This window comes from Varroa jacobsoni, unplaced genomic scaffold (genome assembly GCF_002532875.2).
Source record: "Varroa jacobsoni isolate VJ856 unplaced genomic scaffold, vjacob_1.0 scaffold_690, whole genome shotgun sequence".
NCBI lineage: Eukaryota > Metazoa > Arthropoda > Arachnida > Mesostigmata > Varroidae > Varroa > Varroa jacobsoni.
The window spans coordinates 89,288-105,178 of record NW_019213592.1 but is presented as its reverse complement, the minus strand read 5'-3'; the positions used below and the strand labels follow the sequence as shown (position 1 = coordinate 105,178).

Below are 15,891 nucleotides of genomic sequence, written 5' to 3'. Positions count from 1 at the left end.
TGGGGCATTATGTTTTCAGCTGACTAAATCGATGCTTCACCTCCTTTCAACTTGGAATGGTCTTCTTTTAAGCGCTGCGAATAGGTTTAACCTACGTGTTTTTCAGGAGCACTATTAGATTAGAGAAGCCTCTGGTTTTCATTCTTCTTTGGGCGTAATCGCTAATCAAGCTGACTACCGACGTCGAGAAAACTCTACATGAAGGAAAGGCAGCCCTTTTCGTATCAAAGCTATTCTAAGCCGCAGCAGTGGCCAGGACGGGTTCTCTGCACTGTACAAGTTAGGGGTTCGGAAGACGTTCGTCCCCTTGTAGTATACGCCTTGGGCTCTCGCGATGGAGCAGTAATAACGCGCTGGCCTGCTGACCTTAGGGACAAGCAGTAACCTGCTCCAGATTCGAAACTGGGGGCTAGATTTACTCCGTGTCATATTGGAAAGGGTCAGCTGTTCGAAGCAATGCTTAGTAGCGCCAGATAGAGAACTTGGGAAATTCATGTCGCGTCCTTTGTTGGGATCGTCTCATTGTGCTTTGGATTAATTGTTCGTACCATTTATCGGCAGTTTCAATGTATAGTGTACAATTGTTCTCTAAAACAGAAGTATATTGCTGGCAGGCTTAAAATACAATATATCTGTGTTGCTATTAATAGTAACATGCTCAGGCCCTTCTTAATAATTCATTGAACACTATTGATGTTGACCTTAAACGGCCGACGAATGTATTCGATGTATCTCAGTTCCGATTCCGTGGAACTTATAGACATTTAGGATCGAAGCCCGTCATAAAGACGCAAAATAGACATCTGTTGTTGACCGTATCTACAGTGCTTACAGGAAATACTTTTGCGAAATCATTGCACTAACAATGAGAGAGTCAGCTACGATGCTCGATAATGATCAGTAGCCCGATTTCCTTCGAGAGCTAAACGTAAATTATATTATTATAGGTAAAGAGCGCTTTGTAGGGTACTTATCATATGATTCATTGCAGGTTTATGGTAACCATCCCTTCAAATCCAATCAAACGTTTACTGTAGATATGACTCACATGGTCGCATGTTTTACTTCGCTGAGTTTCTGGTTCGTCCTCGATACTAACAAATTCAATTATTATTATTCAGAACATCTGAACCTGACTCCTTCCAGAGTGCCCTCCACCGTCGCTGCGAATAGGGCCTCATCCAGTATTAGTACAGCGCCGGTTTTGGCGTAGGCGGAGCCTCGGGCGGAGCTCTGCGAGTAGTGGGAGGGCTTCGAAGAACGGGTTGTAGCAGCGATTGAGCGCACTCTCTTTCTTTTTTTGAGAACACGTTGATTAGCGTTGTGATCGCATGAGCACGGTAGGTGTCATATGTTGAGTAAATACAAGATGCCTATTGGAGTGCACAGCTAGATCTGACGTTAATATCTCAGCTCAGCCGACTGCCAAATGAAACCAGATAATTAATGTAATTAGTTGATTGCAAGAAGAATATACGACACTCCGCTATAGAACTGACGAATTTGTGTGTGTCCTGTGTAGCCTTAGAGGCGTTCGTTGACATACTGCGTTGCTGACCCTTCTCACACGTAGGCCTCACAGGCAGACTTTCTATAGGCCCCCTAGGCTGTGTAGGGCATTATCATTACCACCACTTGGGTGAGATCACTGTTGGAGATGTATTTTGCCAAATTCGACGTATGTATGCCTTGAATAAAGCGTCAAGATCAAACACTGCATTGCTGCGTTCCATTTGTTGCGTGGTCGGTCCCTTTGAGATGATGATTTGATCGGGAACTCATTCGGGGGCGTTTGAGGTTCCAATGAAGCCGCCACGTCGACTGAAGGCTTTAAGCAGCCGCATGTAAATCATCGGACAACATGCAGTCTCGTAGAAGGTCAGAAAATTCCAACCCGGTGAAAGGGGTCCGTGATAAACAATCAACAGCCCGCAATATCAAGCCGGATAGTGCAATAGTAGAATGATCTTTAAAGGCCCAGGTGGCAGCTAATATTGACAACGTTCGGAACGTGGCCTGACATACATGAGACAGAGGATGAAAAATCATCTTACGATGCTAGAAGAAATTACGACCTCTTATCATGGAACCCTTAAAGTACTGTTAGTTAAAAAGATGTCCTGAAATGTTGTTTTTCAATCCTCTTGTGCGACAGTTGTTGCTCTGAATGATTTTACTGCCTGGATTTTATTCAATATGAATGGCTATACGTATCCGATACGAGCTCGAGAAATCCCGTAAATAATATGTAGTCGTTTATTGTACATTGCAATTGGGATGTAACACAAATAGACTTATCTTCACAAAAAACAGAATCGTTTATTATAGACGATATCTCTCTACTTGTCAGCTTAGTAGAATTTTCGTAGCTGGATCGAGATGCAGGACGCCTAGAGGCGTCCTGGCGCTGAAAACCATAAAGTAAAACAACTATAGAACGACACATTGTTTCCATTTCATAATAATAATTTATACAGCAGCCGGATCTTTTGCACTTTACATTCACGGCAACAACGAAAAGTATACCAATTGGCAGGGCATTGATATATTGCCTAACTTCGTCGCTTCCTACCAAGATGCACCGACAATCTCATCGCGCTTAACGTGTGGTAATAGGGGTCAGAAAGTTTGGCCAACTCAAATCTAGTGATCGTACAAATGAGGTACTGTTTGATAGGTTTTTAGTTTCCCAATTTGGCAAACTTTAAGATTAACCCATTATTGGCCAAAAAAAAACATGTTCCATTGCATATAACCTATATACTGGTCTTGAATTCAGTATAACAGGCGACGTGGTGTAGTTATCCGGGAAGCTCGTGCAAATAAGCGTTTCGGGTTCTGTCTATAAACGATCAATGTTTACCCATGTTTATAGTAGGATTTCATTACAGGATTGTTGTCGGCGAGGCAGTTGCCTCCCCATATTTGCCCAGAAACGAATTTTGAAGCATCACATCGATCACTAGCCAGTTACCGTAATCACTCTGTTTCAAACCATCCTGTCTCAGCCACACTTCGTTCCAAATATAAAAAGAACGGTGGCAACCCGCCTCGATTCTTCTATCCAACAAAGCTTAAAGAAGCCGGATTTTTTCGGCACATGCACTTCTCGGACAACAGAGATACAATAATTAATTTTGTAATTAAATAAGGATTGAATTTATTTGATAATTAAATTTTAGATCAGACCCTCGTTCATTTGTGATCGGGTGATCTTTATTGGCACTCTCAGACTCAAGACGCACGCAGGAGTTGTCAAGCATGAACAGGGGTCCGGACTGTCGAAATTCTAACGATCTGAACAAGGGTAATAGTCACTTGCTGCTTATATGAGCCCATACTCGGCAATGATACTCTTCAACTATGCCTTATATATGCTCTACAGAGAATTATTTATAAAAATCATTTTTAATATTCTGTTCGAAAATCGCGTTTTTCTTTTCGGTCACAGTACCTATTACCATCTTGTAGCATACATAAAAACCTGGCCAAAAGACAAATCGAATATCGGCTCGTCGTGTTGTTCAAAATGAGATACGGAGAAAAACAAGCACATAACAACAATAGCAACAATAACAACGGAGGGCATGCTTGCATTTAGTAACTAACGGGCTGCGCATACAAGGTTTTGAAGAATTGGACCTAATAATGCTCAAAAAGTGACGTAACTTCCAACGTTCTCATAACAGAATTTTTAGTTAATCTCGCTTATTTATTTGGGCAATTACTAACCCGGTTTTGGGTCTTGTTTCCATTAGGACAAATCAGCAACGTTTAATATGTCGTGATCTACGAACGAGACGCTAGTCAAGGGAAGCTCTACAACCGATCTCTATAATCAGTACGTATAACATCCGTTTCCGACTCTATAAAGCGTGACGTTTTTGTTCGAATTTAGGATAGGTTACATCCACTGAGAAGTGTGGTTATCACAACATTACGATTCTGGTACAGATCGTTGTGATACGTTGTATCAAAATCTCTCTGGCGGAACACCTAACGGCGATATCGGACGTAAAACTCAAAGCATAGAAGTTCTATTAAAGTAGATGCGCAACGGCCAGTTAAGGGTAGAAGTTTAAAAGACTGACCTAAATGTTTTAAGCCTTTACCCTCTATGTTGATTATTGCCATGTCACAGTTATAACGGACCAGCTGTTCAGCTGTAACGCATAATCAAAGGGTCAGTAGTAAAGTACAATATATTCCAATTTATTGTTTATTCGAGCCTTTATTTATTTATTATTGATTCTACTGGCAGCATCCAAACACTGCCCAAACAACAACTGGTTAACAAATAACAGTAAAATTAATAATAAAGGCGCTTGTGGCTTAAGGATATTATTTTAAGGACAAATTCCTAAATCAGATCAAGTGTTTATATGTATTTCATGTTAGAGCTTATTTAAAATATCTGTATACTTTATTAATAAACTCATGTCATTATGCATGTTAAGAAATTATACTATTATAAAAGTAAGGTTATCGCAGATTCAACAGAAAACACCTAACTTGGTCGATCGGAAATCCTGCCTTGCGTGATCGGACTGAACAGAAAATAAATCGGTTTATGAAAAACCAAGATTTTATTATCAGGCTGCTTAGTTCGACGGAACTGCCACACCGTCCGACGGAACTGCCACACCGTCCGACAGCTGCGACAACAAGAATTAGGTCTTCATTCGCCTACGACCGTGCGCACTAACATCATCGAGCTTCATTTGTAGACGTGATGTCAGTAGGTTTGATCATATTGGTGCTGTTAAAACAAAAGAAGCTCATAAAATCATAATACCTTCAATAGTCGAAAGCCGACATAATCCTTGGATTTTTTTTTTTATATTTCACAACAACAAATGGCTCTTCGTGATATAATTTAACTTAGGCCGTTTGCTACAGGAGCTTTGTTGTTCCGAGACAGCAAATTAAAATCGTCCTGTTGAAAAATAGGATCTAACTAGATTGTCTGCTTTCCATACTCGGATTCAAAATTCAAGTGTTTTTTAAGGTATAATACTAGTCAGATTAAAATAGCATCAACTGAGGTAAATAAATATATTAGAATCGTAATGTCAACGTCTTTCACTCTTTCTCAAAAAAAATTCAACTGGACCTCGTTCTTCTAGATCCATTCTTTCTACCTCTTAATTCCCGTACGACTGGCAAGGTAATTTTATTCAATTAAGAACAACCTCCGATATTTTTATCGTCGTTACTAATTTGTTAATAATAAACAACCATAAAAATAATAATAATAATAATAAAACGTTTTTGAGAATTCGTTTTGTAAACACGAACTCGACTGTACTTCGATAGAGCGACGGAGCTTCTATGTAACGAGCTGTCGCCTCTTCCTGCGTGATCCTGTTGCCATCTACAAAATTTCTGGAAATAGGTTGATTCTCTAGCACATTGTTTCTTTATTTTTTCTATATTATATATTCTTCATCGGCTTCTACGGCCAATAGCGATATATTTTTACACGTATGTCTGGACAGATGTTAGCATTAAATAATGAAATATAGTAGTTATGCCTTTCCGTTCGCCCTTGTTTAGCTCGCACCGAAATAGGTGAAGATGCGCCCGATGTAGCTGAGTTCGGTGCAGTCTCTGATGAAATGGTCATCATAAATGAAAAACAGCATTTTTATAGTTTGGCTCTCTAGAGTCAGATATGTCCTACCGTATACAATGCTCTGAACCTTTATGTAGAAATTTAACCTAAGGAATCCTAATCAGCAGTCTCTGACGGCCCCGAAACTCGTACTAATATCCCAACCAGGGCGTATCATGACACAGGACATGACGCCCTATACCTATACCTATACGCGAGGACCATTTGTCGCACAATATAAAAAGGCGTTGAGATTGAAATAAGACCAGTCTTCTTGAAAATGTCACACGACGATTGTAACAAAATCTGCTAGCCAAAATCGATCGACGAGCGTGTGACAATATATATATGTATGTATGTACCGACCTAGAATACCGATTTACGTACGTGTAAAGTGAATTAAAAGCCAGCTAACTTTTCCCGAATTGAGTATTTTATTAAAATAAAAAACCACCAACGCATGATATGCTAAGCCGAAATACTATACGATAGTTATATATATGCAGTCATCTTCTAGAAGATGGAACCTCATTCTTACTCAGAAAAGTGGACCAAAAATTAGATTTATATTTATATAGCAACGCATATATAAGCTAGAATTATCGATTGTAGTATTTGTAAAGGTTCATTGGGTTATACGAATGAGTGTCTGCTGTCAATTGGACAAGTAGATATTTTCGGGAAGGGCGTCTGATAATGCTTTGCCAGTCTCTTATTAATTGACTTTGGTCTTCGACACTTTATTTCGTCTAAGCGGATCGTTCATGGCAGCACAGTAAGGCTCTTCTGAGTTGATATTTGAGGTATTTTATCGGAGTTGAAGGTGATTATAAGGCTACGCTGGCCGAATCCTTTCGGAGTGAGCCGGCTCGATACGGCAAAATAATCCCCGGCAGCTGGCGGCCTGAAATATTTATTGTGCATTTAACGGTAAACATATATTGGTTGATACTGGCTTTATTTTTGTAGTATGTTGAAAAATTAAGCTGGCATATTTTCTTTACACGGCTAGCCTTCAGCTTATAACGGAAATAGTTAATGACAGTCATAGCAAAGTGGCAATTATATAGGCTAGTTCATCCTAAGGTCTTTGTTTCGATTAAAGATCGTAGGATTCGGGCGCCTCACGAGATCACTAATCATGCGCGACTTACTTGACTTTTTCGATAATTTTCTAAGTTTTAATTAGTATCTCTAGCATGTTTTACATAGTGTGACCTTCTGGATGACAAGGTTCTCCTCAGGTTTTTTTTCCGAGTTTGACACTTTGACTGTTTAATACAGGCTAATTCTGTCAGTAGACAAATCAATTAGGTTAGGACCTTCTTTTCTAAGTTTAGCATCGTATCGCATGGCTATGTCATATGTCTATAAGTGTCCGAATACAGAGATATGCTTATATTAAGTAAAGTTACAAGTAATCGAAGTTTTCTCTACTAACTCGAGCGGAGAGACCGAAACTAGGTTAGGTTGGAGCGAGGTCTGTCTCATCCCCCACTTCGCTATTTAATTTTGCCGCCTAACTCCGGCGCTTTTAGAAACGCGTACATGAAATCTATACCTTTTCACAGAAAGAATCGTTTTCTGAGTGATACCCGGCGATTCGATTGTAAAGTGGGCGTTGTTAAGTGCAACAGGTAGGGGGTTGCGTAGAGAGAGTCCAATATCGAAGGGGCGTCCAACTTTCTGCTGAGTGTCGCACTGAAAATTTTCTCATACAAATAATCAGTTCACTGTTAGCTCAGCGACGTGTCCGACTCCTGATTGCACGATACCGCAGAGTAGCTAGTGTGTGGTGTTGAACTTTGTCGTACAAGCTCACACTGGCTAGATTCAACGCCCGTTGATTTTCCATTTGGTACATAACTAACGAAGTTGTTGCAGATCGATTGGGACATCTGCGCACCCGTTCCCTGGTATCTCATCTTGGGATAGTATATTTTTACTAACCAGCGATAGCAATCTGTGAACTCGATCCTTCGTAATCAATCACTTCCAAGACTTGCGTTCGAATGATGTCTTGGTGCCTGGTATTAAACAAATGTACCCCAGCGTCGTATGGGAAATATTTTTTGCTGGATCAACAATAGTCAGCCTACAAAAACGTCGATGGAGCCCTTTTCGAAATAAGCTCAACAAATACATGTGCATTTCGCCATTTAGTGTACGAAGGCGTGTAACCGTTTTCGCCCGAAAGGATTAGACTGAAATTCCCATGATCAGTACAGAATAATTAAAAATTTCAAATAACATTTTTGTACCAAAGACGTTTGCCGTACTTGCTAAATAATGCGACTCCAATGGCTAATCGTAAATATATTTGCTATTGTGAATTAACAAAAAGCTAAGGAACACCGAGGCGGGTACAGCCAGCCCAATTTTTTAATATACAGCTGTGTTTACAAATGTAAGTCGAAGTATACTGACAGCCACGGTGATCGGTGGTAGGCTCAGGCCGAACTCCTCAGTAATCATAAAGTCTGCCCCATCTTCAGATACGGCCTGTAGGATCGTAGCCAGTTGTTCACTAACGCGTACAGGCAATGCGTAATCAGCATACGTCACCTCCAGGGTCAGCTCGAGAGCTGTCAGATACAGCACAACAATGAAGGCGTGCCAATGATTTGTTAGCGGCCAAATACGACTATTCATTTGGGTATACGTGGTGTAGGGTCTGGATAATTACTTTTAGTTGGCGCATTCTACTTGCCTGCCTACTAAATTATAAAATTCCTGCAGAGGTTTTACCTAATATTTGCTTTTGAATGTTGTCTAGATGGCTGCGTGAAGAAGATATGTAAGGTTATGTAAGCGTGTCCAACGGACACGCTTACATAACCTTACATATCGCTAGTATTATTACATCCATCTCAAAGTGCAAAAAGATCGTACAATCACGAGGTTCAAGGGTTTCATGGAAAATTCGCTGCCTTAAAAGCCTCTCGTTACAACCCGTGTAGCATTTTGATATGGCTCGCAGAAGTAAGCGGAGCGTATGGCTTCTCTCAAAGCTGTTGTTCTTTGCGACAGCGCGAATCTGTATGGTACTTCCGATAAGGGCGTCATCATCCGGCATATGAATTTCCAGCACGACGTCGGACTCTGCACCGGGCCTAGGCAGACTCCGAGTGTACCGCGGCAAATGAGGCTGAAGTTGTCTTAAGGCCCTCTCGTAGACGAGGCGCTCCTCGCTATTCCCTAAAACAGCAAATATCGTGTAGTTAGCACATAGCTTAGAGTGATGCAGTGGGATGGTATAGGTACTGGTAAGGCCTAACGGCACATTTACTCAGTGCTGATATTTTCGATTGTTTAAATGCTACCTAGCTAGTTTTGGTTGTTTAGTATTGTTGCTATTACCAGGTAACAGGGCACAATATTGCTTTGCCAGAAGATGCAGACGCTAGGAACGTGGAGGTTTTCCACACAGTTAACCTATGTATAACCTAGGCACGAGTTTAGCAATAGTTTTTTAATGTTCAGCTGTATCACGCATAACCTACAGCAAAGACAATAGAACGGTAATGAGACATCGATCTAGAGTGAACATAACAAAAAGAGAAAAGATAAAATGAGAGATGCAGAAATGGCAAAGTAAGGGTTTCTAGAATATATGGTCAGTAGTACACTAGTAAGGCGGTGGAGGGCGACCAAGCACTATATGCATAGTAGCATCGATATGTCCTAGGTTTGACCTCAACTCACCTTCTGGAGGTTTGTAGTTATTGGTGATATCGACCCGGTTGTTAGATAGGACAGCTTTGGTGCTCATGTTGACGCCGACACTAAAATCGATTTCGTGTTCGATTGTATATATATTTGTTAAATCCTTCTGATCATACTACGTTTCATAGCTAAAGATACGTCATCTAGGGAAAAAGGGCATCGACTAAAGGCATGAGTGTATCAAACGTTGCAGCTCATTAGTGCATTACTTACTCATCGATGAGGCGTTTGATCTCTTTACGACGTCCTCGATTGTCCTGGCGATAAAAAACAACATCGGCATTGACTTCGGCAAGTACAAAGGCGCAATCATACTTCACGTCGATTTCACCACGCCGGACTGCTTTCACGCTGGCCGGACCCACCCTATAACCGTTGTGTCAGCAGAAACATAAGATAGATACATGAGCAATAGTAGATACGTACTTTATATACATGTAGACTCTGTATGTAGCGTGTAGCTTCCAGCATGACTTTGGGCTAATGTACGCACGACGTAAATTCTTACCTATAAAAATTAATGTTGTATGATGGAATAAAAATCCGACAAAGCGCAGTATAAATAATTGCTTTGATTTCATTCTTGATAACTGATTTCTCTAGGTAGACACCCATAAATACTATAATCATTAAGTAAAGAAGCGGCATAGATTAGATTAGACTTAAGCCTAAAATTAACGATATAATATGAGTTTTACTGGAAATTTCCTGTATAAAATAACATAGACAAATTAGGTATTTAACGCTTTCACAAAGTACGAAGTTAATTTAGCGACATTAGTAACTTCATTATGTCCTCACCTAAATTCACCATTGGAAAGTTCCTGTGGAGTGGCGTCAATAACTTGCCACCCATCGAAATCACCGGGGACTGACCCTCGCAGGTCATCCCTCTGCATCCAGACCTCGTTCCATACGTGAAATGACCTAAGCAACAATAAACGGTTCGATACATTAGATAACTAATTCAGACTAGTAGTAAGAGCTTCAGTATCGATTTATTGTTCATACCGCTACGCGGACAACGCATTTTCAGGAAAATTAACAACAAGATGATAGAGATATTGTAAACTTTTGTGGTCCCCTAATAATCTCTCTTCGATATCATTGGTATTGTTTGTTGAATAACTATAAAAGGCGATAGTCTTGCTTGCTTCCAGTCTTGCAGTCGTACGAGAGTAGACACTATGCGATCCTATGTTAAAGCGGCAACTTTTAAATTGGAACGTTTAGACAAATCTCAAATGACCCGGCAAGATAGAGAAGTTGTGCAAAAGTTTCCTTTACCAAATACTATCGTTCCGACTCTCTGAAACGAGTTCATCGTCTTCGTTGTAGATGTAATCGAGAACGAGGTTTCCGTGGACATCATGGGCAGAACGATAATTAGTAACACACCTAAAAACCCATGGTATTGGCTGACATTGCTTGATTGTAAACCACCAAAATTACAAATAAATATTTTACTGTTCTCCTTAAAGCAGATACCGTATATAGTATTTATCATATACTATTATATGTACTTATACGGGATTTTTCATTTTGAAAAGAAAAATTTAGTTTCTAAAAAGCGTAGCTCCACATACATACTTAACCAAGGTAGTTAGTTTGTCTATCTCACCTGCTTGGCAGTCCTAAAGCTCTGCAGAGGGTGTTACAGACGCCTGCAAAAACAAAGCACTGACCGTATCGGACTATTGAGCGTTTTTTATGAAACAGTTGTAGTATCTCAACTGATGAGCTCCACTCCCATGGAGACCGACTATCTTGCTGATCGTGGAACTTGTCAGACCAGTTACCCTCGACAATGCCATCTTGGCCACGCTGTCAATGAACAAGAAATAGATCTGTTAACTCTCCCTAAATAATAATCTTCTTTTGCACACCCTCATCGAATTTGTCAGGAGCGATTCAAACTCGTGCGACGTAGAACCCGCGGAAGGGTGCGAAGATCTTTTTTGCAGCTTATAAAAAACATCTTACAGCAAGTAAAAGATATAACAATGTAAAAGGAGACGGTTAGTTATTTATGAATAGACGCTAGTAGCGATAACAAGGCATATACCTACATGCCCATTGACTATACTGGAAATGGCCCGGGATACGTGAGTCGGTTCTGCCATTTTTCGCACATCCAGATTTGCTAATTCACGCAATGCGAAACATACAATTTCCAAGATTTTCTTTTCATGCTGGCCGAATACCCAGGCGAGCTCCGATATACGATCCTTTCGGCCGGAATAAATGAGGCCAGTATCCGCCAGGACATACTCATCTCGCTCTCTTGTAGCCGGCAAATAAACCGGATCATCTGAAGCGCAGAGTCAGTGCACGGTGGAGCGCGTTTCGTGTCAATGCTATGCTGTAACTTAGCTTTTTATCAAAATACACTAATAATAAATACACTAATAAATAAACTAAATCGTTCAATTCTCGAGGGACACTTGGGTTGGTGTCAAAGCTTCGGTCGATGTACCTGGACTCCATGGATTGAAGAGAATGAAGATTGGTTTATCATAGTGGAAAATCTTGTCAACAAGATTGCTCCGGTTCAACAAATGGGTGAGGATCTTGAGTCTCCATTCGCCAACGGCTGCACGGACCGATATGGCCACCTAAAAGAGATCTAGATTAGGCTAGGGAATATATACCATAATATGGAGAAATACAACATGTAGACACATCTGTTCGTAAGTAATTTCTCTCGTACCTTCCTAGACAAGTACGTTAAAGCCAGCTTGTTACTAAATAACCGCATTCGTAAAAAATGTAACAATTACCTACAAAAACTTTTCGTAAAAGACTTTTATAGACGTGAACAAATAAAAGAGCCATCCAAAACACGTAGCCAATGCGTCCTTGTCACTGTAACGTCGTCTATCATTAGTTTTCGTCAGCCAGACGACTATCGTTTCGGTCAGCTATTGTAGGTCTACTTACGTCAAGGACGATGGTATTGCGTCGCACTTCAATGAGGCGGGCACTCCATAAAGTTGCATGTTCTGCGACCCGTCGAGAGACGGTGATACGCTCGACTCCATCCTCTCCGTAAATGAAACGAGTTCCTGTCGACGGCGCCAGCGATTGGGTAAAGCAACTGTATTAGTGGCATATGAAAACGATATTGAATGCTAGTCAGAGTCGCTATCCTCACACGTTTACAACTACTCGTTACTCTTCTACGGATAATCAATATCGTATTTAACCCGTATTCTAGTGGACAAACTTCAAGTGGCCTTGGCATACCGCTCCACCTAGCAAAATACGTAATTACGGTGGCTTGCCAGCGGTGCCGCTACGAACGACTTGCTCGTTGCGAAATTATTACGCGTTTACGTAAACTATTTGTCTCGTCGAACGTCCAGCCGCGATGGTTTTACACAAAGCAATATTTTCTTTCTTGTTTGCATGTACCGTCGTGCCGTCCAATTACGTATACGATTCATTTTAGTTTTAATCACCACTTCTACATTTCTAGATTAGTCCAAGTGTCGACGGTGTTACGTATCGTACGGAAGGTGCCCCCGCAACTCTGTTAGGCCAATCTACAACGACGTATTCTAATCAACCACAAGTACTTAGGCAAATTTCAATACAGCCCTTCTGCCCTGTAGCGTGTAACATTAGATCACCAGAACACCGCGATACTTTTTATGACAATAAGGCTGCTGCAGTTTATTGCTGTTTCCGTAGTAGGCCACTGTTCTGCATTGACAGCCTATATTCTTTGGCTAGTATTACTCTTGCTAGCGTTGTCTCTATCTAGAACGATTGTATGATCTATTTATTCGAATGTTTGGCCTATCGCTAGTGAATATAAAATCGTTCTTATCGTTATCTCTGTACAACGGTCGTGTGGAAACGTTAGCAGAAAACGCAGTTGTTGTCGTCCCTATCACTATAAGAGCTATGGTCGTCATAAAACCTACAGAGGTCTACATTCATAACTCTGTCTCAGCACGAAGAGGCAGCCCATTCGTTCGGCGTGCCCGTATGGGTGAGTGTGTGCGCGAACAGAACTATAACAATAACAAATGAAATTTATTTGCATTATATGTCCACATGTACATACATGAACTATGTGTCCCGTCTTATATCCCGACGAGCAGTCTTTACGGAACGCCTACTAACGGGCTCGTTTTCCGCAAAAAAAAAACAAGGCTAGCGCTGCCGGTAAAAGTCGTTTGTTAATTAATTAATACGCGTCGGTCGCCACCCACCGTAGCGCCCCTGTCATGGGTTGTTGCAATGATCTTTGCTGACGATCTTGCTCGGCGAATGAATAGTATCCCCAGACGCATCAGAAACGACAGTCGCAACAAGGACAACGGTAATAACTCGAGCCTACCATCACGCCATTAACAGACATTTCTAAATATCTGTGTACAAGTACATGCATGTACGAATAGGATAATTCACGGAAGATATCGCCGCCCGTATCGCCGAAGTGATAGTACGGCAGAAACACGCGCGCGCGCGCCAAGTAACGCGAACTTGAGCAACGAACGCTGCTGCCGCTAGCAACAATGAATCGTCGCAGGAGAGATAAGGAAACGAAGCCAGAATTATGAAAAGGCACACACCGTTACTGCACAGTAATGTCTATGTAAGGTGCACATGGAAACAATGTCCGTATGTCGTTGAATTATGCACGTGAATGTTCAACGCTGTGTTGTGTCGGCTACCGCTGCTGTTCCCCTTACCGAATATTACGCGCTTTTTTTTTGTGTCAAAGATTAAGGATAACAACGCCACGAGGGGTAGGTGTAAATGTGGCCTAATATAAAGAACAAGATTTGTATATTGTTATCCATTTTTCGACTGCGAAGTATAACATCGAAAAGCGGTGCTGGCCGGATCACCACATGACACCGGTCGTGTATCTCAACACAGTCCTGCGCTATTTCGAATGCGCCCGCGCCTGCCAGGACGGCAACAAGCAAAGCCGACATCGCAAATAAGCGTCGTTTACCGTCGTATCTTTAAGGTCTGCCGGCCTAATTACTGTGATGAATGGGAGGGGTGACGGGAACAGGATGAACGCAATATAAGCTAATTCATGCTATGTCTCGAACTAAAGCTAAAGATTACGGCTTGATTGTTTGTCTGCTTTGAACTTCCAGAAAAAAAAAACCATTGTTCTTTAACCAGTAGCAGCGCGTTATGTTTTGTGTCGATACAGATATTTAGATAAATCAGATATCAGTTACTTGTATTCACTTTTCGCTATTTCCTGCGTACATATGTTGAAAAACAATTGACTATTGTATCTAGCTAGATGGCCTGAAAGTCGTGCGTTTTAGGCAACATGGGTCGCGTCAGGTTGGAGTTGGTATCATTTGGAAACTGAGGTTGGACAGATGTAGTGGTAGGTGCGCTTGTAAAGTGTCTACTATTCAGACTTGAGATAAAATGAGTAGGTAAATTTTGCAGAAAAAATTCGCTTTATTTTGCAATCTTATTACGGCGAAGGCGTAAACGAAGAATGCGTCATCGGAGAAAACAGCCCCAAGATAGTTCTATAAATTTCGATGTGAAGGATGCCCCTTGTAGTAGTAAATCAGTTACAAAGAGAAGTTGACGAAACTATCGCGAAATCGAGCAAGACCGAACCCTCTGTAACCAAACAATATTCACTACCAGACGCTTCTAAACCATCCGAACACCGTTTGTTTGCTGAAACTGGAAATCGTTTGTTATAAATTGCTACCGTCAGGCAGGCAAAACGATTTGTTTGGACCTCTACTGCCAACAGCTAGCGAAATTACAAGAGGCCATTGAAAAGAATCGACTGGGACTAGTGAGCAGAAAAGGCGTCATCTTCCATGATGACAACGCTAAAGCACGTAACTGTTCAGCTAGCCGATAGACGTTGCGGGAATATGCATAGGCCCCGATCCCGCATCAGCAGGCTATGATCTCTTCTGGCCTTTGCAGAAGTCCTTCAATGGCGGTCATGCAGCCTTAGTCGAAAGTAGAAAAAATAGCTTGTCGCAATTTTCCACCCAGAAACCATAGAAGCTCTACCGCGATGGCATTATGATGTTAACCGGGAAATAGTAGAGGGTCGTCAGTCATATTACTCTAAAGTGCAATGAATATTTAGTTTAATTATAGCCTAAAAATGGTCGATATTTTTCCGAAAACCCAATATATATATGCTTGTTTCTTACCGGATGTGTACAGCGTTTGCGCAGAACCCAAATATGGAGGACGCATGAATATAATTATTATGAAACTGGATTCAAATGTTGTGGTCAAGTTGGATATAGATGTGGATTTTCCAAAAAAATAACGCGTTTATGGAAAACGCACCATGTCTTCTTATACAAAGAAACGTTTGTTTAATATCTAAATAATCAAGTCGAAATAATAATTAGCGAAAAACTGAGCCGCATAAATAGACATTAAATAATGAAAGAAGACGAGGAGACATCGACCTTGTGGCTGAGTTTCTCTGCTTTTGGTCTTATAATCGAAATAATCGACCTCTTCGATGCTTCATCCGTTTCATTGAGCCGGTATGAGAAGCGGAATGCGTCCCGTTGTTA

At 41.1% G+C, this 15,891-nt stretch overlaps 1 protein-coding gene across 4 annotated transcripts in view; it reads right to left on the bottom strand.

The window, feature by feature from the left end:
• Positions 1 to 6,025: 6,025 nt before the first annotated feature.
• The window catches only part of LOC111262668 (annulin), a 58,856-nt gene continuing 48,990 nt past the window's right edge, over positions 6,026 to 15,891 (bottom strand). For 3 of the 4 annotated variants that reach the window (XM_022837081.2, XM_022837083.2, XM_022837080.2), the window contains 12 exons: positions 12,281 to 12,405; positions 11,817 to 11,955; positions 11,410 to 11,651; positions 10,962 to 11,164; positions 10,628 to 10,738; positions 10,142 to 10,267; positions 9,554 to 9,706; positions 9,320 to 9,399; positions 8,507 to 8,812; positions 8,042 to 8,199; positions 7,176 to 7,315; positions 6,026 to 6,518 (listed from right to left, as the gene is read on the bottom strand). In XM_022837081.2, coding sequence (XP_022692816.1) covers positions 6,377 to 6,518; positions 7,176 to 7,315; positions 8,042 to 8,199; positions 8,507 to 8,812; positions 9,320 to 9,399; positions 9,554 to 9,706; positions 10,142 to 10,267; positions 10,628 to 10,738; positions 10,962 to 11,164; positions 11,410 to 11,651; positions 11,817 to 11,955; positions 12,281 to 12,405 — 1,925 coding nt within the window. In that variant the 3' untranslated portion in view covers positions 6,026 to 6,376. Of the gene's footprint in view, positions 6,519 to 7,175; positions 7,316 to 8,041; positions 8,200 to 8,506; positions 8,813 to 9,319; positions 9,400 to 9,553; positions 9,707 to 10,141; positions 10,268 to 10,627; positions 10,739 to 10,961; positions 11,165 to 11,409; positions 11,652 to 11,816; positions 11,956 to 12,124; positions 12,191 to 12,280; positions 12,406 to 15,891 lie in introns of those variants that run through there. The other variant, XM_086969275.1, reaches the window with a different exon arrangement.